The following is a 24,065-nucleotide window of genomic DNA, read 5'->3' as shown; positions in this document are numbered from 1 at the left end:
GCTCAATCCAGATTACTTCTGCCTCTTTCTTAACAGGTTGTTCCCATGGTAGCTTTGTCACACTATTCCAATGGGCGTTCCAGGTGGTTGGCACATACTTTAACACCAGCAGTGTTAGTAAGGTAAAAGGTTATGTATTTCATCAATGTTGTTCATCATATTATAAACCACCTTAATGCTGTAAAAGAAAAGGTTTCCAAGGTATTAAGTTTTCACTTTGGGAACACTGTACAATAAAGTATAATGAAAAGAGGTCATAGCAGGGTAGAAGTCAGTCTCTTCTCCCAGGTAACCAGCAATAAGATGAGAGGTCATAGTATTAAGCTGCACCAGGGAAGGTTTAGGTTGGACATCAGGAAGAATTTCTTCATCGAAAGGGTGATCAGATACTGGAATGGGCTGCCCAGGGAGGTGGTGGAGTCACCGTTCCCTGGAGGTGTTTAAGGAAAGACTGGATGTGGCACTTAGTGCCATGGTCTAGTTGAAGTGCTGGTGTTAGGCCATAGGTCTGTGATCTGAGAGGTCTTTTCCAACCTATGTGATTCTGTGATTCCGTGTGGAAGTGTTTGTACCGCTGTAAAACCACGCACACGGCGCCGTTTTAATGACTTCAGAAATTTTTTCTTCCGTGTTTATTTATTTATTTTTTCCTAACGAACGCTGCCGAGCCCTGTCCCGCCTGGCAAAAGCGCCTCGGCCCCCCACGCCCCCCTCACGCCCGCCCTCAGCCCGCCCGCCGGCCCCGCCCGCAGCCCGTCACGCCGGCGGTGGCGGCGCGCGGGCCCGGCGGCCATGGCGGCCATGGCGGCGGCGGCGGCGGAGGAGGAGGCGGCGCCCGAGTACGAGTCGGCGGAGCTGTGCACGCGCGCGTTCCTTGTGGGCGCGCTGGGCCGCGGGTGGCGGCGGCTGCTCGGCCCGCCAGACCTCTCGCTGGCGGCGGAGGAGGAGGAGGAGGAGGGGGAGGAGGAGGCGGACGCGGCCGTGGCGGCGGAGCTGGGCTGCGCGGCGGACACGGCGGCCGAGCTGCGCGCCGTCTGCAGGTGGGAAAGTCTCGGCTGTCTCCAGGCACACCTGTGGCCCCTGTGGCAGGGGAGGTGGTCGGTGCTGTCCCTCAGTTGCCACAGCGGTTCCTCGGGAGAGGTGGGAGGTGCACGAGGAAACCCGGTTCCGAGTAGCCTTTTCCGGGCCTGTACCGTGTGTTTAACGCCCGGGTAAATCATAGGATGTTAAGGGGTCGAGTGGACCTTACAGACCATGTAACCCTAACCCCCCATGCCACGTGCAGGGACACCTTCCATCAGACCAGGTTGCTCAGAGCCCCATCCAACTTGCCCTTGCACACTGCCAGAGTTCCGGCATCCACAGCTTCCCTGGGCAAGCTGTTCGAGTGTCTCACCACTCTCACAGTAAACAGTTTATGCCTGATGTTTAACCTAAATTCCCCCTCTTCCAATCTGTAGCCATTACTCCTTGTCCTGTCACTACAGTTTCTGACAAAGGGCCTCTTACTGATGTCCCTGTAGGCCAGATATGCAGAGGAGAAGGAAAACGCATTTTTTCTGGAGGATAGTGCTCTAGTGGTGGAAATATTATGTTATGGCCTTGAATTGGTGACCAAACAGTTTGGCACTTAAGAAGTTAGGCAGGTAAATACTTAGCAACATAGTACTGGTTGTGTAAAACTTCAGATATCTGAACATCTACATCGTTTTAGGAGGCTCCAGTTGTGAAATGAAGCGTATACCTTATATGAAGATATAAATTTGTATTAATGTGGAATCATAAAATCACAGAATGGCTTGGGTTGGAAGGAGCCTTAAAGATCATCTCATTTCAACTTCCCTGCCATGGGCAGGAGTGTCTTCCACTAGAATAGGTTACTCAGACCTTTGTACAGCCTGACCTTGAACACTTCCAGGGTTGGGGCATCCACAACTTCTCTGGGCAACCTGCTCCGGCATCTCACCACCCTCACAGTAAAGAATTTCTTCCTAATATCTAATCTAAACCTGCTCTTTCAGTTTGAGTCCCTTTAAAACATCATTTAGATGAGTTCAGGTAGCTGCCAGCACACAGTACCTGGTGACCTTCTCTGGGTCCTTAGTTCCCATTGACCTGTTTTATTCAGGGGTGGTGGTGAACTCAGAGCTCTGCAAGTGCTTTATGTGGGTCGAAGCAGCAGCATCTACCTTGCTATAGCTGGAAGGGTTTCAGGTCATATGGATAGTGAGATTTTTCTCTCACCTGTAGAAAAGACCTGATGTCAGGAAGTAATTCCTGTAGAAAGCATCACACATGATGATTTATCTGCAGCTCATCAGTAAGGAAGATATGCCAGAGTTGTGTTCCTGTCTGTACAGCTTTGTGCTTCAGCTGTCAGAGTTCTGGTGACTAGCATAATTTTTTACCATTGCTAGGCTTAGTAAAAGGAGAGGCTGATGTTAATTTTAAAGGAATGTATTCTGCTGTGCAGGAACTTTGGGAATTATTCTCAAAGCTCTCCCAGTGTAGATGGGATGGTCTCTTGATTGCACCTGTGCTGTGGCTTATTCTCTGCAGTGACGGTATTGCTTGATCCTGTCTATTGATGTTTTCATTTGAATTCCAAAGCTGGTTTTCCATGCTTTCTCTATTTTTCCTTCCATTCATTTTGCTTTTCTTCTGTTCTGCTTTCTTCAATTTACAACTGCTGCATTTCACCTGCTGTCTGCATTTGCTGGTGTTACAGAGCAATGCTGTCTGTTTGAGGCTGTGTATACAGTGAAGAGTGGTCCTTTGGGAAAAAGGACTGGCAGTCTATGAGGGGGAGACAACTGATCTTCTGGCAGCTGTTTGTTGCCTTTGCAGGAGAATGAAGATAAACCTGCACATCCTGGTGTGACCTTTCCCCTGTGCAGGCTGGAAATCCCAATCCCTAATCTTCATGTACTTTTGCTTTTAAATTAAATAGCCCTAGTCTCTTGAATCTCTCCTTAACAATCGCCAGCTTCAAATCACTACCTCTGATTCCTTTCACTTGCCTGTTCTGAGCTGCTCATGTTCCTCTCCTGAGGAGAGACGAGAACACAAGGCTACACCAAGATCTCTTCTGTGGTATCCTGGGATCACATTATTGTCATAAATATAACTTTATAGGTGCTGAAATGAACACATGCTGGATATAAACACAGATTTTTCCGACTGTGAATTATTTCTAAGGGAACTTCTGACAAATTTAGGAGGTTTTCTCTGGGTAGAAGAGAGAGAAGATACGGATACTCCTCTATCTATTTTTAACATAGTGTTAGCTTAAGAAAATCTTTCATGGACTCAGAATGAAGTTTTTCAATATCCACAGTTAAATATTTTTTTAGAATATAGTGACATAGTGTACATTTAAGTATTCTTGACAATTCCAGGTCTTCTGGTGAGAAGCAGTGGTGTAATGTTTAAGTGCTGTTTAACTCTTTGGGTATCTCAGTGTGTTGTGGTTGTTTTTAGTTTATTTATTTTATTTTCTTCTATTTTTTTCCTGTAATACATTCCTGCAAACAGAATGCAAGAAAAAATTTCTTTCTTCACTCATTTGCATTTCACTCAATAAGAATGCCTTTTGTATTGCTCAAGTTGTATGCAGATAATCATTATGGTAACCGGTTGCATTTTCACCAGATTTTGGTGAAAACGGTGTCCTTAGCTAGGAAATTCCCTCAGTAATTCTCTCAAATAACCAGAGTGTCAAGAGAGTAAAGTTCTAGGTTTTGTTCAAATGTCTGAATGGTCTATGAGTGAAGAAGTTTACCTTGGGATTCATTATTGGTGTTTGACTGATTGAAGACCTCAAATGTTGGAGATGCTGAGTTATGTTACTCTGTTTTGTCTTCTGTGTGATTTGTTGTGTGCATGTATAGGGCAGGCTAAGCCTCAAATCAGTGTGGATTTTAGGTGAGGTGAGGCTTGCAGGTACCTTATTTCCCTTCAGCCCTAATGCACCTTCTTGTTTTATTAGAAAGGGTAGTTGTAAATATCTCTTGGGACGTGTTATAAAGCTGCATTAAGCTAGCATTAACCTCTTAACGTATTAGTATTTAACATCTTGTGCTATTAGTGTCTCAAAGGTGATGAAAGTACTCTCTTTAAAATATGTGCAATATAAAGAGTAATAAGAACACTGTACCTGCGTATTATAAAAGTACCAGGCCAAATCCTAAAATATTTTTGAATTTCTAAAACTGAGAAAACTCATTGTGCTGCTAGAATATTCTGAGAAAACTAAAATCACAGTGATTAAAGGCTTCATTGGTAGACTGTTTTGTTGTCCACAGTTGCTTCTGGGCTCTTTGTTTCTAGCCACCTTAAAGTATCTTTCAAGGAGACATAAATTCATGTAACACTTTGCATGTATTTTTCAAGTGAGACCTTTAACTATTGTTCCTCATCACTGAACTACGCTTCATCTTGGGTTCCATTAAACAGTGTGGCAAATGCTTCCACCGCTGTCACAGCGGAGTGCTCGAAGGGTATTGTCTTGCACAGGGAACAGTCTCTGTGGGGACACTGTACTGTGCCGTGCTTGTGGCAGTCAGGAGTGAGGTGTGCCCAGTGCAAACTTTGCGTTGCCTGCACTTTCGTCTCTTAGGTATATGGCTCGGATTAGTTAGCCTTAATTTTTGGAGGGTTCAGCATATAGTTTCCATTTGTAAAGCCTGGTTTCCTCAGGACTGTGGACCAAATATTGATTATGTGGTTCCATTGGCAGCAGTGAAGTTACTCAGGAGGAGCTCCAGCGTGGCCTGGGTAGTATAGCTACATGTGGCCATACTGTAGCATAGCCTTTCAAGGCTTCAGTGTGCGTGACTGCACTTCCTACATAATGAATTATTAGACTGATCTTTAATACTGGCTTTTCCTTTAGAAATTGAGGGGTTTGGACTTTTCAGGAGTGAGAAATGGTGATATCAGGGCTTGGAAGGTCCACAGGACTTGTCAGGAGTTCAGTGGCAGTTTCCCTTCACACTAGCTACCTTTCTGTCCTTGCAAGGATAGAGAGGAAGCAGCTTTACATGCCAACTCCTTTACACAGTGTTTGTAGCTACTTTCACGGGAATATTAGTTACTTTCCTGAAGCAGGCAATTAGTGAGTGTAGTGTGGATGCCACAGCCAGAAATCCCTGGCCTAGGGCTGTGGGAAGGAAGGAAGGAAAGCACAAGTACTTGATGGTGAGCTCTGACATTGTATGCACTGAAGGGAAATCAGAAACTATCACCTTTGATGTAAGTGAAACTTCACAATGATAGGTAACAGACATTTTCCATGCAAGTAACATGTGTGATGTTTAAAGAACTGAATACGTAGTCATTCCTTCACAATGGTAGGTCTTCAAGTAGCCAGGACTCTTTGGTGAATGGGGTTACTAATCCATGTGCAGGAAGATTTAAATAGTCTAGTCATGCTGTCAGTTCTACAGAAAGGGTGAGTTGTGAGTTGCTTTGTGCTTTGGGGGATATGCTTTACTGCATTAGATGGGCTGTTCACAACATAACTCTATGCTATGTGGAGAACAGCCTCATTTGAAAGGCTAGTGCTTGAACCGTGTTCTCCAAAGTGCTGTTCTCCTTCTTTATGTTAGTTAAATTACTGGTTCTCAGCTGTGGTTCATTCTGCACTTGATACATGACTCAGTTGTCTCTGCCTCCACTTCCTCAAGTGAGAATCTGAGGATAAGTTGATTCTGTTTCCAGGAGGTTGTAGCTAATTGCTGCATAGTTCCTTTTAAAGTGGTGCTTCTGAAGGAATCCCCTTTTCTCAGTAAGTTAAAAAAAATATTTTCTGTTTGGGATGAAATCTATAAAACAGAAAGGTTAGACAATTGTATACTGCTGGATGGTGAGAGACTAACTAAACAATAATAAATTCAAATTATTGTCAATACAGAGTGACTATTGGCTCCTTAGAACGAGGCCCTCTACCCACAGCCAAAGTTTTGTCTCTGACTTTTGCTTATTGGTGGCTGATAACAGTTGATTCTAGACTTCTATTTCTCAATCACTGTATATTCCTGTGCATTTTGACTCTAAAGGGTTATTCATTACTGCAGTTGTAGCATTGCTGATATGGGGAACATTACAAGATTATAATGAAAACAAGTATAATGAAATAATAAATTGTATTGAGAATAAATGGTACAGTCCAAATGTTTTTCCTGGACTTCACCAGTCATTTTTTTGTCCCATAAAGAGATGAGTTTGCACAAGAGTCTGCTGGGATTCAAACTGCAGATTGACTTAAGCGGTGGTGTAAGCCCTGCCCTTAAATAGTGTGCAGAAGTGGAGAGACAAAACCAATCAAGTCTGATTCAAAGCGGGTGATACTTCTCTGTTTTAAATATTTTTTTTCTCAGGCTATTTTTAAGCTCAATAAAATTCTTTTGTGATTAATAGAAAATGCTACTGGGAAGGACTGCAGAGGGAGGGACGCATCTATGATTCCCCTGAATCTGGTGTGCCACACTGTACAACCTGAACTGGGAACCCATAAATGGGACCTGGTGGTGAAACCACCTTCAGGTTTCTACCTCTCATACTTCTGCCATTTCCACAGACCATGAGAAATCAAAAAGGATAATTCTAGATTTAGATTAGTTATTAGGAAGAAGTTCTTTACTGTGAGGGTGGTGAGGCACTGGAAGAGGTTGCCCAGAGAAGCTATGGATGCCCCATCGCTAGAGATGTTCAAGGCCAGGTTGAATGGGGCCCTGAGCAACCTGGTCTAGTAGAAGGTGTCCCTGCCAGTGGTGCGGGGGTTAGAACTATATGATTTTAAGGTCTCTTCCAACCCCAAACCATTCCATGATTCTGTGATTCTATGAAACTAGTACTGTCTTTAAGTCAGAATTACTCTGTATGTTTCTGAAAAGGTAATTGATATTATTAATATGACTCATTTGAAACCTGAATCACTTGATCTGTTCATGGCTCTTTGCAAACACAAGAAAAGTGAGAATGAAAAGGGGCTGAGGATACAACGTAGAGCAGACCTGTCAGTTCTGGCAGAAGTATTGTCTTATTCCTACTGGAAAAAGTGGGGCATAAATTAGTGCCTTAATAGAGCTACAACAGCTCATGTAGAAGTGGTGGCTTGCCTGTGTTTGTACCTGAGCAGGGTTGTTAGCTTTGCCATACACATTGAGGTTCACCATTTGTTTCGGTTGAATCTCTTGTGCTGTATATCATCAGAACATCAGAGTAGGTGCATGAGATTTAAAAAAGTGGCATTTTCAGTTCGTACAAGGTAATGGATGCACTTTTTCAGCTTAGAGGGCTTGTTAAACCTCTGGAGACAGCTGCGCTCCATTAGACAGAATGCAAAATAGAGATAGGATCCCAATCTCTGTGAAAACCAGATATAAAGGTCAGGACTCTTTGTCTTTTGGTTCTTTATCTTAATGACCATTCTGCCCTTTTGCTCTGATTTAGGCTGTGACAGCTATATCTTCTTTATTCACGTTTTGCTCTCTTTTTTCTCTTTAAGAATGGATTAACTGATTTCCATCATGAGGTAATTAAGAAAAAAATGTATAATAATTACTTTCTTTTTTGTTCTAGCATTGATATGTTAATGTTTTCTGATAAAGAAGAGGACCCAGATGTTATTTCTGAAGGTAGCAGTCTGCTTACTCTTCGGTATGTTGTTATGGTACACTCACACCACCCTTATTTGGGGTCAAGTGGAAAACAAACACAAGAGTATGGCTGGCTGCTTGTTCTCTTTCCCTGCAATGGTGTATTTTCTGAAGCAGTGTGCAGAAATACTCTAAGGCCAGGAACACCAGATTGTGACAGGATAATTGGTATGAGCTTTCTGCTTGAATGTTGCCTAGGAATTTTTTATCAAGACTTATAGAATATTCCATCTTTCTTCCTGGAAAAGTAGGATTTCTGGACCTCAATACTTCTGAAATAACACTTAAGTTTGGAGCGTGCAGGGGACTTCTCATAATCATGTGTGTGAGGTTCCTCCAGAGCTTTGTGAAAGAAACCTGTAGGGTTTTACCTCTATTAACCCAAAGTCGCACTGGATCAGCAAGAGTGTTAAGTACTGATGCAGTAACCAGATGACCTCTTTCTCTGAACCCACTCAGTATGGAATTCATTCATACTACTATTGCATTTCAGAAGTTAAGCAATATATATTAAGTTTCTATCAGTTAGAGAACTTCGAACTCATACTTGGCCAGTGCAAGCATTTGCTGTACTTTACATAGTACTAATGTAAAGAAATATGTTAAGATTGTGATCAGTGTCAAGTCTGATTGTTACTGAAAATTAGGAAGGTCTAGAGGGTAAATAAACTTGTCCTGGAAGTTGAGGATTTGTTCATGCTGTGACTGAATACATGTAGTTTGGTAGGTATTCTGTGTATGATACCCTTTCTTCTACAAATGATGCTGAAGTTTTGTTTTTTTTTTTAAAGTCTGTGCCATGGGGCTGGGAATATTTGTGGGTTTTTTTTCTTGTGTTTTGCTTGAACATGGATCCAGGTTTTTTTGAAATGTGGAAGGGATAGTTGAAACAGCTTCCTCAAAGGTAGCAAAAGTGTTCTTTTCTAAGCCTCTTCAAGCAACATGTTGCTGTTATTTCTTGTAAGTGTAAAACTGCCCACAAACAATCTGTAATTTGCACATAAGAGGCAAGAGAAACACAAGCTGAATTCCACAAACTGGCCTGTGTGCTGTCAGGTTTTATGAGAGTTAGGAGATGAGTGTTTTGAGTTAGTCTGTCTTACTAAGACAGAAATCTTGCTCTTCGAAAGCTGCTGTGTAGTAGCTTGTATCACTTAAAAATATACCTAGAGATTCTGTGTGAAAGTTGTTCAGTGAAATTTTGTGTTGTGTTTCTGCCTCTTAGAATTAGAAAGAAGGCCTTAGAGAGGAGAGAAGAAACAATTATTGTGGATCGGGCTTGCAGACAAGAAACTCTTGCCTATGAGATGGTAAGTTCCCTGTCACCTAACAGGCTCTCAAGACAGCCAAAATCTAACTTTCGGTTGCTTTTTTTTTTCATCACTGTGAAACGTACACTGAAAAGGTTTGCAGATACAAGTTTACAGGTAATGATTAAGATTAAAGACTTCTTATAGAGAGATAAGATACGAAGTCTGCCTTTTGAGGTGATTAGAACCGAACATAGTTAAGAAGGAATTCCATCTCATTATCACTGTATGACTGCTTTTATTTGGTTAATACCGAAGCCTTTTGGCCTTTTGTAGAGGATTGAGTGTACTGGGTGTCATGTGAACTTACCATAGAACTAGATAAAATGCGTAGTGTTTTTGGTCCCGGAGTCCTGGATTGGAAACAAAGCTTTAATGTGTTTGTGAGCTATTTTCTGTAGGGCTGAAAGAGGAAGACAGTAGCAGCATGGTGGCAGTAAATTCCTAATTCTGAGTTTTGTAACCCAAGTTTTTCAGCCAAGTTTTTAATTTTGAACTGTCAGGAAACAGGAATGTGGTAATCAACTCCTCAAAAGGCATATCGGAATTTCTTTAATTATGCTTAGTACCTTTATTTTTATGATTTCCTCACAACCACTGAAGTCATAAACAGGAAAACTTAATTTCATAAATTTTCACAGATTCATAGAATCATTAAGGTTGGAAAAGTCCTCTAAGATCATTGAGCCCAACCATTATCTTAACATTTCCAGTGCACCACTAAATCATGTCCCTAAGCACTACATCTAAACATTCTTTGAACTCTTCCAGGGACAGTGAAGTGCTGAAGTCTATGACTTGAACAAGCAGGCCATGAACTACTGAAAAAATTAGGGACAGGAGTGTAGTGAGGAAGGAGCCTCATGTGACTCTTAAACATTTTTTCCCTTTGAGGTTTCTTGGTCTGTCATGAGTTACCGTGTTTCAGCTGTTCAGGGACCCAGGCACATTATGTGAACAGCATGATGCAACAGCTGTGCTGTGGTTTTAGCCTGAGGAATATGTGAGAAAATATTTGCAACAGAAACCTTCATAAAGGCTTTCAGTGAGTGGTGTCTTATTACTATTTCTGAAGAATGAGCACATGGTCAGTTATTGCATCCTTTAAGCAAGCAGTGGTAACTGGTTTGTGTGTTAGAGCTGTTTGGGACCACGGTGTCCTCGTACAGGATGAGAACGGTAAGAAACATGAGTTTGGAACGTGTTGCATGAAGAAGGGAGATGGAAGCAATAGAGCCCAAGTATCTCTGAAATTTCACAGTACACATTCCTCTTATGAAATTTGAGGAACACTCCATGCTAGTGGGAAGTGTTTGTGCAGTCAGTATTCTCTCTTGATTTGCTGGAAAAGGAGGAAACTGCCACATAAAAGTGCCCTGTCTTAGTCTTACAGCTGGGCTATGTCTTTATACAAAGTAGGATAGAAATGTAGAGATGCTTTTACTTCTTCTCTAAAACATAGTAGTGTGGCAAGGGCAGTTCTGGGTTTTGGTTTTGAATTTTGGAGAAATTGCGGCCTTCAGCTATGTCTAGCTTCCCCATTAAGAGGAAGTGTTGCACTAATATTAATTTTCATGTGCTTCATCTCATGGCTAGTTTCTAGGTTAGTGTTTCTCATTTTTAGAGGTGCAATCTCCCTTTACCTATGAAAGTATTCAAAGAGCATTTCAAAGCATTAAGCAGTGTAAGCTGGTAGCAGCTGGGTTCCATGAGGGGAGATTGACAGCAGGTGCTAATTACTTTATGCAGGTCCTCTCCACAGCCAAGGAGTAGCCAGCTACTTTGTATCAAAGCTGAGAAATGAAAGAACGTGCTTGGAATCAGTAATTAGAGCAGTTTCTCGCTTTGCCATTATGGAGGAATTAGACTGTTTTCAATTCAGAAGGCTACATAGTCAAAAATTAGTTAGTTAGAACAGCATTTCTCAGACTTTTATTCATAAGCTATGATCTTTTTGTGATTGCCAGTACGGTATAAGTATGTGTATGTACATATTTTCCAGGAGTCACATGCAATTGGAAAGAGGCCAGACAATCCAACAGATATAGTTGAGGAGGGAGAACTACTTTTAACTCTGAACATCTTCTATCCAGTTATATTTCAGAAGGTTGGTACTAAATTCTCTAGGTTGTATTCTGGTGTTTGTTCCCTACTCAAGTAATATCTTGTTTCCTAAGTCCACTGAAGATGTGCAGTAAACGCTTCAACTGTGGTAATTTCTTAAGGCTGTTCAGAATCTGGCTTTCATTCTGTTAGTGGTTTACAGAGGAAAACTTTTACAGTAATTACTCAGTAGTTAATTTATTTCACAGAAAGCTTAAAATCTGAAACTAAATACATGAAAACTAAAGTACTCTTTGGATTTGTTAAATGAGCTCAGACTCTTTCCAGCACTTTGCAGTGGAGGATGTGACTTTTGAGTTTCTGAATATAACTAATAAATGTCAGTCTTAGTAGAAGCTGAGGCTAAATGCTGTTTAAAATCTCATACAGAGAAGTGATGTGCCATGCACTGCCAGTAATGACCTTAAACTGTCAACTGAAGAGCAGTGCTGATGTTAACAAATGATAGTTTATCTGAATCTTGTATGCTGTTTCCTTTGTAGCATAAAGATCACAAACCCTATCAAACAGTCCTTGTACTGGGCAGCCAGAAGCTCACTGAGCTGAGAGACTCAATTTCCTGCGTAAGTGACCTCCAGATAGGTGGTGAGTTCAGCAGTCAGCCAGACCAAGCACCAGAACACATCAGCAAGGTAAAACTTTCTATGTGGAAACCTCTACATGTAAAGGAGTTTTGAAAACACATAGGAGAGAGGGAGATAAAGCTTTGTTTTGTTGTTTTTTTATTCAGCACTACATACTCCTGCACTGGTTCTGCCTGTTCATTGCACTGCAAGTAAATACTTCCTGGCACCATTACCAAGATGACCTGTTTTGTGCAATGTCAATAAAAACATCATTATTTGATAACTTTTCACCTCACCAATCTTACGTTTTCAGCCCCTTCCTCCCCACAGCCAGACATTGGAAGAGGCTGCCCAGGGAAGTGGTGGAGTCATCATCCCTGAAAGCATTCAAAAAATGTGTGGATGTGGCACTGGGGACATGTGCTGATCATGTGCATGAACATAGGCTGTGTTAATGTTTGGAATTGATGATCTTAGAGGTCATTTACACCGTTAATGACTCTATGATTCTCTCTCCAACCAAATCTTAGGAAGCAGGGCCTCCCCATGCATAGTGGTTGCTTTGGAAGACAGATTCTTTTATCATGAATGGCCCCTGCCTCTTTCCCTCCAGCTCTGCTAAACACAGCATCATGTAACATGGGATGGCTTTTGGATCAGTTTGGATCAGCTGTCCCAAATATATTCCTTCTCAGCTTCTTGCCCAGCTCCAGCCCACTGGCCTTGGGAGACCTGGAGAGACAGCTTTGAAGCTCTGCAAGCACTGCTCAGCAGTGTATTATCAACTCTACCTAGCCAAAAATGCAGAGCACCCCCTACATGGGCTGCTGTGAGGGAAGTTGACTCCATCCCAGCCAGACCCAGTGGACCTGATCAGGACACAAAGTACTTTTTGCTGCAATGACAGAATTATTGCCGTCCTGTCCCCTGCACGCACACGTGTGCGCACACACACACACACACACACACACACACACACAAACGCACAACCATGACGTGGGAGCACTCCCTGGTCACATCTATATAAACAAGACAGACATGCAGTTTTGGAATGTCCAGTCACTTCTAAGGTCTCAGAAGAAAATCCAGCATCCTTCAAAATTAGTCCTTAATTATGTAGCTTGTCATATGCAGACAATCCATTTGTATCATTCTCCTCTGTCAAAGATAATTAACAGTTCATGGCACTCATACCAGCAGTGCAAGAGTCACCAGGTTCCCAATCAACTCCAGAAGCTGAGCTAACCATTAACCTATTGTCATCATGTTCTCCACTAAACCATATGCCCATGTGCTACGTGCACACATCTTTTCAATGTTTCCAGGGATGGCAGTCCCTGAGCAGCTTATTCCAATGCCTGGCCATTGTCTGCTAGTGGGAAATAGAGAATAAATCTCCTTTTTTTGCTCTTCTTTTGCATGCAGTCTTCATTTTTTCTCATTAAACTGCCTTTATCTCAACCCACAAGCTTGCCTGTTTTATTTGCTTTCCGCAGTCCTGTTGGGCAAGAGGAACAAGAAAACAACTGGGTAGCCAGCCAATGTCAACATCTTGCTGATTTTTAAAAAAATATTATTAGTCTTTTTTAAAGTCAGTGCCGTGCATTTACTTAATTTGTGCAGTGATGCTTATGTTCTTGTTCTGTGTTTTTGTAGAAATCCATAACTGCTATGATGGGAAGAGAAATCAGAGAAAAGCACTAAAGTAACCTGTGGCTTGAGAACAGTATCAGCAGAGTGGCAGCATAGATGGCAATCAAATAAGTCTAGTTGTCACATCAGCATTTAAAATCAGTGCAGAATTTTTATTAGAAACCTAAGTAGAATGAGGTTTCCTGATATAATTTAGATATCTACAATGCTAGGATTTTTGACATGTTCTTGTTTAAGGTGTTTAGCCTCTCGTGACACTAATGTTATGAGACACTAGTGTTATAAACGCTTCTTTCTGTCTCTCAGGATCTCTACAAATCTGCTTTCTTCTATTTTGAAGGCATCTTCTATAATGATAGAAGATACCCCGAGTGCAGAGATCTGAGCAGGTAGGTACAGTATTTGTAGATGTTGAATAAGAAAAATCTTAAGGGAAAGAAAATTTATTTAGTTTTGTTTATGACTTGTGTTTTAAATACTGGAATGTCCAGAGTATAGAGTGGGAATGGACTGTTCATACTGTCATGTTGAATTGATTTTTACATGGAAGTTTAACTTGACTTGCTCTACTTATTCCTTCCATTCACTTCCTTTTGAAGAGTACAAATTCATTTTTTTCATTGCAAATCCTGTGTTGCTCTGTTGGGATGGGATTGCTGTGGAAGGTGGCAGGTACCAGTTTGTACTGGCTGTTGAAGTGCCCTCCCTAGTTGTGATGACCATCAAAAGACTGAGGTAGAAGATGGGTCAGAAAGACAACAAGCTCAGGTGTTTGAAGAAAGTTTGTTGTTCTTCTCAGTCTTGAAAAATATGCTGAATGCCTTCATGGTAAAGTGAATATCTGGACTGTGTGATTGTTCAGAAAAGAAATCTCAGATTTTAGGGAAGTATGGACTTGCTTACACTTCGGATATTTAGGAGATCAAGATGTTTAAAATGGCTGGTGGGGAAGAGCTGAGTTTGCACCCTGTTGTTTTGCCAGACTTCTCGTGTGACTTCAGGGAAATTAGTCATTTTACTTCGCTTTCTGTCTATGAGCAACAATGATCTTTGCAGAAAGGCTTGTGATAACAAACACAGCTTGTAGAGCTGAAGTCTCTAAGTGTACGAAAAAGCCAAAAAATAGTTGTGTGGCCAGTGCCCTTCCAGTGCTAAATTTTGAAAATGTAACTGTACAGTTGTCAGCTTTATGTTTCTTCTGGACAAAAACAAACAGAAAAGTTTTTTAATACTTTAAACAAAGTTATTGACCAAAGGAACCAAATGACCTGCTACTAACTGGAATTATTGGACTGCTTGAGAAGTGTTGTGCTGCAGACAACCTGACCAGAATGGGTGCCATCAGGAGCATACACTGACTAGAACTCCTCAGGAAGCTGTCTGGTGGGGATTTAAAGGCAGGTATTCCACAAGAGCAGTACACAGTTCTGTGGGGTTGTGGTATTGCTGTGAAATCACCCAATTATTACAAAATATTGTGAATTGTTTTGATTTATGTCATTTAACTGTATCTCAGTGAAGAGTTTTGCATGTCCTCCAAGGCATCTTTTTCTATGCATTCACAGTTCATAGCATTGCTGTGCTGATGGCCTTTTCTGTTTTCAGAACAATTATAGAGTGGTCAGAATCTCATGACAGAGGCTATGGAAATCTTCAGTCTGTTAAAATGGAGGACTATGTATTTAATGATGTGTCCCTCAAAATTGGCTTTCCGTACCTTTTCTGCCACCAAGGGAACTGTGAGCACATCATTATAATCACAGATATAAGGTAAGTTACTGTTCTTTGGGAGTCCTTAGGCAAATGAAAGCTAGCCTTCTGTGGACAAACTTCAGACATTAAATGCAAAATATTTGTTAGACCAACTTATTAACTTTAAGATTATTCTGCTGCCTTCTTCAAGGCTTATTATTTTTTTTAATTTCATATACATGTGAGTATCTCTGAAAGAGAGTAATCTTCTTTGCTTTTTGTTTTCATTTGTATAAAAAGACTGCTTCCTAGTTAACATGGTATGACTGCTATATAACAGGAATGGCACTCACAGGGAAAAGCTCTTTTTATGCAGAGCCAATGTGTGGCAGATCTACACACTGACTCTGGAACAGCAGGGAGCAGAATGGTGTAGGCTCTGGCTGGACTCAAATGGACTAGTTACTGTGGACTTGAAGCTAAGGGGCAGGAACTGAAAAGGGAAGAGAGGAGTGGAAATAGTGGGCTGAAGTGGATGGGCCAGGAAGAAAAGGAGGTGCTGATAATGACTGTGAGGTGGCACCACATCAATAGTAGAACAATGGTGTATACTCTGTTTAGTGCATAACAGGTAGAGAGTGTTCCTCAGATTGTCTGTAGTGGGTGACAGGTCATTTTCACTTCCCAGGAGCTTGATGTACCAACACATTGATAATATATGGTTCCTCCCAAGAGGAATACAACCCCAAAAATGGTATAGGTGTTGCAAGTAGATGATCTCAGGATTATGAACCTCTAGAGATTCACCTGGTAATAGCCTGTTAGCCTGTGTAGGAGATAAAAGCTTTGAAAAGACCATATAAAGGAGATGGCCTGAAGACTTCTGAGTTACTGTGCAAACTGAGTTTATGTGTGACCATAAAATCCACAGATGGTGCAGCTAGCACTCTATCTCCAGGTTGTCTTCTGTGTCAAGGAATGTTAAGCAGAAATCTAGTCAGAGTTTGCACAGGAATTTCAATCATACCATCTTCAACGTCTGTGCTTATAATCAGGTAAATTCCAATGTGGCAGAGTGTTTATTGTATATTATGTATTTCCCTCAAGGCTCATTCATCATGATGACTGTCTGGACAGGAACCTATATCCCTTGCTAATCAAGAAACACTGGCTATGTACCAGAAAATGCTTTGTGTGCAAAATGTATACAGCAAGGTATGCTACATTCTCGATTCTGTTGTCTTCTTATTAAGTCTCTCTAGGTGCTGCTAAAGTAAAAATCAGACCTCTATATGTACTACTTAATAATGATAATAATAGTCTTCACTCTTTGAGCAGTTTTTCTCCCTCTAACCAGGAAAAGGCCTCCTGCAGGTAGCATTCATTTGGGGTTGATGATTCAGGAGGCTAAATTATTTGGTTCACATTCTGTTGCATACATAGAGCTCAGCTCTCTATCAGTTACTTTTGAAAATAATGCTACATTTTCCCCCTTTGCAAGACATGTTGCAAATTCATTTACCAGAAGTCATACAGAGAATTGTTTAATCTGGCATCTAAGCAAGAATAGATCTAATATAGCAAAATCTAGAGATTTTTAAAAGGCATGTAACTTTTTCCATAGGAAACTCCTAATCTTTACCTGAAAACTGTGTGCTCTGCAGCATTACTTGAAGGAACTTGTGATGCAGATTTTCTGCGGTTAAGAGAGGAGAATGTGAATATGGCGCTCTTTATACTCTTTAATTTAGATATGAGAAAGACTTTCAGTAGACAGTAGAAATTCCTCTAAAGGAGTTTTATAGACTAGGCTAGGCTCCCTGATTTTACAGGTCTGAAAGATTTATTTGCCGAAACACCTTTTGCCCCTTTTTTCCCCCCAAGGGCAGTTTATGTTCTTAGCCTCAGGTTGACACAGCCAACTGCATCTTTGCTATCTTGCTTGTTTGGCCTTAGACTTCCCTGGAATCAGGCAAAGAGGCTTTGTGACGGGAGCCCATCCTAGTGTTCCTAGCAGAGCCCCTAGAATGCCTTTGCAAGTGCCTGTAATCTGGGAGGCATTTGGCCTAAGGGGAGATGGAGCCAAAGGGTCAATGTGGCGGAAAGATGGGGTGGGGAGAGCATTACCAGAGATGATGTAAATGCATTAAATTAAAACCAGAATTACGCACTAAGCTTAAGTGAGGACATGATAAACCGTGGACAGCAGAGCTGCTTTGGCTGGCTGTCCCGTGTGTTCTAATCTGTGCAGATAGCATCTGTAATCACTACAGCTGCCATGGCCTCTAGAGTGCTAGCAGAAATTAGTTACTCAGTGACAAGGCAGGCCCTCCTTTTACATGTTAACTTGTGTTTATGTTCAGTGCTTGTGGAGAGTGCAGCAGTCCTCTTCTTGTCTTTCTTGTCTGCATCATCCACGTTCTACTTTTAGACCCACAAATGGATTTGGTTACTCAGAGTAGTTTGAGTCAGTCATGCCTGCTCTATATCACAGTTTCTTACATTAATGGAAAACAGATTTATCTTTTATGACTTAAATGGCCACAGGGTGGACAGAAGATTCCTTTTAACTTTTTCTTCCGAGGCATTATACCAGCTACACAGGTTTGAGGAATTCCTCAGGAAGTGCTGCTGTAGCAACTGGGATTGACAATGAATGAGTGTGGAGTTTGGAAATGAGGTGAATTCCTGGGCTGGGAAATACGCAATATAGGTAGTACTTGGTCTGTATAATATTACTGATGTTTGGTGCTGCCATTCCCAACTCTGAGTAAAATGTTGAGATGTTTGTCACAAATGTGCTGGACTCACTTGTGATTTGTAACCTGCAGGTGGGTAACCAACAGAGACAGTCTGGCACCAGAGGATCCCTGTTTCTTCTGTGATGTTTGTTTTCGGATGCTCCATTACGATGCAGAAGGCAATAAACTGGGGGAGTTTCTTGCATATCCTTATGTTGATCCTGGGATTTTCAACTGAAACTAACATGTCCCAGAGTGAATTCAGTGAAACTACATCTGTTGCTCTGGCTGTTAAAACCACCGCAGAGCTTGAGTTTTGAGCATACTTCTGGGTGTTTGGTTAGGTTTCTAACCCTCTCCCCTGAGGTGGAAGGAGCCCTTTGCAGCCCTGTGCAGACCTTTGAAGTCCTTCTGGTATACTTTCTAGTATTGTTGTAAAAGCTAAGTTAGCATGAAAAAATATAATATACTTTTACAACATTACAGTGGTTTGGAGACTATGGACTAAAAATACAAATGCTGAAGAAGAGAATGCTTGGGAAAAGAGCCATGATTTCAAGAAGTTCTGTGCATCCAAGGATCTGTAAACCTCTAAGGATGAAACATGGTCTATGGACATCTTACCTTGAAAACTCTGGCAGTTGTCATCTATGAACACAGGTGCAGGGCACTGAATTTGTAGGGAGGAGAATGCTTCGGAGAGAGCAGCTCAGAATGATGGTTGAATTCTTAGGTCTTGCCTGCAAATGGGGATGCTTGCAATCTGTAATCTGCTGTCATTGGTTCGTGACTCTGAAGACTCATTCTGTGAAGAGTGAAGTACATTTCACCAATTAATGAACTGCAGCCTGTCTTTCAAATAACTTAAATGTTTACAGTGCACACAGTGTTCATTGTGCATTTTTTAAAGTACCATTCTGTTACTGTAAGTAATGATGTCTTTTATTAAAATGTGACCAATTTGTACTTCCTAGTCTGATGTTAAGCTGAAGCTCTGTTATGACAGAATATACTTTTTTTTGGAAGTCTTCTGGAATTAAGAAGATTTTAGTGGAGATCTCTGCAGTTTAGGAAAGTTTGCAGTGCTATCTGCTTTCCTTTTGAAAACTTCAGCTAATTCTGGTTAGTGTAAAGACAGCCTATTCTGACAATCAGCATATAGGAAAGTGACAAATTGAATTCTGTTCAGGTCCTGTAGCTGCAGATTCTGCCAGAGCTTACTTGATTATCTTAGATGTCTTGAAAGAAAGGTATCTTGAGCATTTGCAAGACTCCCGTGATCACTCACATACCTGTCTGCTTTCTGGTGCTCTGTTAGGCCACATGAATATAAATCTGTGTTTGTTTTAGGAACAAAAGAGAAAAAGGTTGTTTTTTTAAGCCAGCCGTCTGTTGGTCTGTGTATTTTAGTAAATCAAGCACTGGTAACAGCAGGTGGTGATAGTTCTTTTATCCTACAGGACTCTGCAGAGAAAGGAGTGCCTTGCTGACCACAACTGTCACAAGTCCAACTGCTGGGGCTATGCTGCTTTGTGGTGCTGATGTTTACAAAGGGCCCACAACACAGCTCTGGTTGCAACTGCAAATTCAGTATTTGCCTCGTAAGTTGCTACTCTTCATCTTCCCCTCACCTCATCCTCTTTCAGCTGTCTCCCAGAAATATGTGGACTTCCCAGTGCTCTTCAGTACTGAATCTTGGATCATAAAGATGGCTGGCATAATTTCTAAATATATTGTTTGCTTGTTTGATAGCTTCTTATGCTGAGTTCTAAGGCAGCAGTCAGATTTTTGTGTGGGGGTTTCCTCCTTTAGCTGTAGGCAAAAGGGAGTAGCCAAAGTGTGAGTTTATTCATTCATTAAATTAATTTGCCTCAGTGTACTCTCTCACCCAACCCACTTACCTTCTTTCCATTAAAAAAGTTGCAGTCAAATATATTTCAAAATTGGTGTCCCTGCAAATTAAAAAATTTTAGAGCGCCAGTCAGGCAGAGAGAAGCTGGCCACAGTCTGGGTGCGGGAGTAGGAGCATTCAGTGCTTAACTACAAAACAGAGAACTCTTAGCAGAAGCTTGCTGTTTGTGTGACCTGGTCCTACTTCATATTTAATGATTTAATTTAAATGACGAAACAAAAAGGTTACGCGAAGTCAGTTTTTAAAAGATACTTCCCAGAAGCTGTCACAGGACAACTCGGTCTGGGTCTTGATGTGTCTTTCTGAATTAGTCCCCTGAGTGAAATCCAGCATGGCAACCCAGTCTCCATTTGTGGCTGAATTTTTATGACACCAGCTGGGTATTTGTGTTTTAGCTCAACTCTTGTGCTAAATGTGCTTGTTAAATGTTGTGAGTTTTTAGGTGATCAAAACTTCCAAGCAGCTTTATTACTTCATGATGAAAAATTAGAATTTTTTTTTTTTTATAATCCCTTCTCTGTATGTCTGGTAGTTTAATCTAAAAAGCATTAACCTTAGTCTGTGGCTGGCTTTTTGCTTTGATCTTTTTTAAACACTTGGTGATTAGGCAGCATGAACCTTTACAACTTATTTCAGACTTCCCAAAGGTCTTGGAGATCAAAGTTTTTGCCTTGCTGACAAGATGGTGGTACAAAACTCTGTTTCTTGTACTGAGGAAGAGGAGATGTCCCTCTGATTTACTGCTGCTGTTAAGTTCCAAAATAAAATGGGATTTGTATAGACAGTGTCACTTCCCAGTGGTGACCTGGCACTTGTAATGTTACCCCAACAGCCCCATGTACTTGAATGATGAACAACTCGACAGGGTTGCACAGTATTTTAAGCTGTAGTAAACTTGATTCTTGATGAACAGGGATGCTGCTGTCAAAGCGAACTCTGCTTAAATTTTGCTCATAGCTGTGATTTCTTTCTTCAGAAAGAATCAGCCTTATTCCTTGTGAGACTTAAGTTTGACTGCCTAGTCAGTCTCATCTCTCATAATGTGGAAACATGCAAAATCCAGTGTGTAGTAATTACCTGTATTTGGAAGCTGCATGAGAATGCTGCTTGGCTGATGGTCCAGCTGTACAGCCATGTCAGTAGTTCCCCTTAAGAGCAGTTTGTTGTGAAGTGCTAGAGACTGCCAAAACTCAAAATCTGTGGAGACCGATCATTGTGGCCATCTGTCAAAGACAGCTTCATAGTGGGGAGCTGCCATGGTGACTGGACTTGCAGGTTTGACTTGAGGTACCGGTATGTCTTCAAGACCTGAAGGCTATTCATTTTGGGTACATAAATGCCTTCCATTTCATTACACAAGCACATACTCATTTTGCACATGAAATGCTTTGCAAGGGATTTTAGCATTTAGTAAGTATTTGCATGGTTTTTACTTTGTGTGGGAAACTGCTGTATTCAAAACCTTAATTATACTGCTGTGAACTTTCCAAGATGAGTTTTAACTTCCAGTAATCATGTCAGTGGGTTCTGGTTTATAAAGAGGCTTCAGTTTTTAATCATTAACCTTTGTAAGTGCTTGCAGCTTGGGACTTTAATTTCCAAGGCAGCCAAGGTGTTCCTATAAAGTGCTACTGACTGCTGCTGTGTTTTGAGCAGTCATTCATAAGCGTGAGGCTTTCCCCAGGCACCTCTAACATCTCTTCCCTCTTTGACTGACAGAGCAGTGAAGAGAGAGTTTTATATGGCTTGCAACTTCACACAGGTAGAGTGGAAATCGTACCAGATTGTACATACAGACAGACAGCGTTTTTGTTAAGACTGGTACAGATGCCTGAATGTTCATGTGCTTCTATCTTGACAGAGATGACAGCAGAGTAGTAAGGAATGATAAAAAAATGTATGCAATTTTTAGTCCTCAGTAAAGTGAGGAAACCTTTAGAAATCATGCAGCATGTTCTGATATTAAGAAGTCTGCAATACAAATGCAGCAAATGGCTCCATAAATCCAGCTGCTGGTAAACAGTGTGGTTTGAATATTGAAATAAATATTCTTCTGCTGGCTTTTCCGCATTACCAAAACCACAATCCTGCCTCATCTTAACATTACAGCCAGTGTAAGAAAGACCAAAAATAAACACAGTGTGTTGTGCTTAGGGACAGCCTGTAGAAGCAGTTAATATCATCTACGTGTACCACTATGTAAAAATGTGGTGAAACTCCTCCAAACAGGCACTAACAACAGCTTACGTGCGAGACACCACTGGTCTCCGGAATGACGTATTTAGCATGGGAAAAACCCCCAACATTCACTGCTACATATAAAAAAAAAAAAAAGTGTGAAGTTGCAAAGATATCTAAACAGCATTTTTGAACACAGTAAACATAATACTGCCTGTGCAGTGAGGATCAGGCACTAAGTTCTGATTTCAGGCTTTTCATGCCTTTTTCTGTGCCTCTGGTCACTAGTGGGGATTTTTTTGTTTTGTAAGCCTTGGAAGTGAAGTGGATGGAGGTTAGGGCTACGATCCTAAAACTGTTATGCAGTTTAGTATTCTAGTTTGTTAGAAAAAAAAGGGAGGGAGAGGCAAAAGAAAAAGAAGTTTCATCTCTCTGAATTAAGAGGTAAGAGAATGAAAAGTTACTTCATAGAAGGGCATAATTTCAGTGAAAAAAACCATTCGTTTCAAGATACATACAGGCGAGATAAATTTCAAGATAAAACCAGGGAAGTTTGAAAGCAGTGCTGAAGCTACTGACCTTCACCTTGGTTGTGATGTATGGAGTGCTGGAATTGCTTTTTCCTATATCTAAGTATCAAGCTGCTTGGCACTTCTGTAAGAGCAGAACTGCAAACAGAAGTGAAGACTGTACTAAGCTGCTGAACTTGAAACGGGGAAAATCCGTATACCTTGTTTTATTTATGAAAAATCCCCTTTCTCCATACCATGGATTAAGAACAAAAGAACAACAAAAAATCCAGGTGGGCTGACTGAAGAGGCCATGGCAGCAGTTTGCAAGGCATGTAAACAAGTATTAATTGACTTCTCAGTAGTGGGTACTATGCTGTTTTGGTCATGTGTCAATACTGGAAACTTTCTAGTTGAATGGTGCCAGTTAAAGCTTCTGAACTACGGGTCTGCACCAGGCTGTAATCATGCCTGGAAGGTGACACAGTTCAAGGTGATACATACAGCTGGAACACTGTTACCTTCCCTGGTGACCCCTTAACAAGATTTGGGTCCATCATTGCTGGTCACATTGTAAATACCATCTGCTTAGAGCACAGGACCAGTCAATTTCAAGTAGGCCAGCCAGGCGAGGCAGGAGGCCAGCGTGGCTGAGCAGGGGTCCTCTTGGGAGCCAAGGCAGACCAAGAAGGTGTATGCCCAGTGGAAGCACGGGCAAGGCAACATGGGAGAAATACAGACATGCTCCTCTGCACTCTAGGGAAAAAATTCATGCAGCCACAGCTCAGCTGGAGTTGAAGGTGGCCAGAATGTGGAAGTGATAAAAACACATTTTTTCTTTTAATATGTCAGTGGCAAAAGGTACTGCAGAAAAGACATCAGCCCATTACAGGATGAGGATGGTCACCTCATACAGGGTCAGAGACAAGAAGAGGTGTTAAATGCTTCCTTTGCCTCTGTCTTCAACACCTATGACGGGCCAAGGGAGTCTCAGTGCCCTGAGAGGACCATGACTGTGAGAATGATTAACTCCCAGTCGACCTTGAAATTGTGTGGGATCTGCTGCTCTAGCTGGATCCCTAAAACCCTATGGGACCTGATGGGATTCATCCAAGAGTACTCATAAGAGCAGGCTGATACCATTGCAAGGTAGCTCAGATTTTTGAACGGTCTTGGGAATTTGGAGAGGTCCTAGTCAACTGACATCTGGCTAATGTTGTCAAGAAGGGCAAGAAGGATAACCCTGGAAACTACCAGCCTGTCAGTCTTCCTTCAGTGCCTGGTAAAGTAACAGAGAAGTTTATTCTGGAATTTAATGAAAAACACCTGAAGGACAATGCAGGCAGTGGTCACAGCCAGCACGGCTTCACGAGTGGAAAGTCCTGCTTATCCAGCCTGATTTCCCTGTATGACAAGGTAACCCACCTAGTTGATCAAGGGAAGCCAGCTGATGTAATCTATTTGGATTTCAGTAATGCTTTCGATACTGTCTCTCATAGGATCCTTCTGGACAAAATGTCTGGCATACAGCTGGATAAGGACAGTATGTGGTATGTTAGCACTTGAATCACGTGTGGAACACAGAGGGTCATAGTGAATGGGGTGATGTCAGACTGGTAACCTGTCACTAGTGGGATTCCTCAGGGCTCCATCTTAGGCCCAGTTCTCTTCACTATATTCACTAATAACTTGGCTGTGAGACTTGAAGGAATACTATTT

At 41.5% G+C, this 24,065-nt stretch overlaps 1 protein-coding gene across 1 annotated transcript; it reads left to right on the top strand.

The window, feature by feature from the left end:
* The first annotated feature begins 772 nt into the window (after positions 1–772).
* SNAPC3 (small nuclear RNA activating complex polypeptide 3) lies at positions 773–18,591 on the top strand. Its single transcript, XM_027910191.1, has 9 exons — positions 773–1,040; positions 7,585–7,662; positions 8,887–8,971; positions 10,974–11,078; positions 11,578–11,727; positions 13,621–13,703; positions 14,920–15,084; positions 16,114–16,221; positions 17,838–18,591. The coding sequence occupies exons 1-9, from the start codon at positions 793–795 to the stop codon at positions 17,983–17,985; spliced, it is 1,170 nt and encodes a 389-aa protein (XP_027765992.1). The 5' UTR covers positions 773–792; the 3' UTR covers positions 17,986–18,591.
* The last annotated feature ends 5,474 nt before the right edge of the window (positions 18,592–24,065 follow it).

Source organism: Empidonax traillii, unplaced genomic scaffold, assembly GCF_003031625.1.
Source record: "Empidonax traillii isolate 1590-97213 ecotype Southwest subspecies unplaced genomic scaffold, ASM303162v1 scaffold28:size2823434, whole genome shotgun sequence".
NCBI lineage: Eukaryota > Metazoa > Chordata > Aves > Passeriformes > Tyrannidae > Empidonax > Empidonax traillii.
The sequence above is the reverse complement of the archived record's forward strand: the minus strand, read 5'-3'. Positions and strand labels throughout refer to the sequence as shown.

Coding starts and splice junctions, on each gene's coding strand:
- SNAPC3 (XM_027910191.1), top strand. CDS start 793: ATGGCGGCCATGGCGGCGGCGGCGGCGGAGGAGGAGGCGGCGCCCGAG. Junction 8,972..10,973: donor AAACTCTTGCCTATGAGATG/GTAAGTTCCCTG, acceptor CATATTTTCCAG/GAGTCACATGCAATTGGAAA. Junction 13,704..14,919: donor GAGTGCAGAGATCTGAGCAG/GTAGGTACAGTA, acceptor TTCTGTTTTCAG/AACAATTATAGAGTGGTCAG.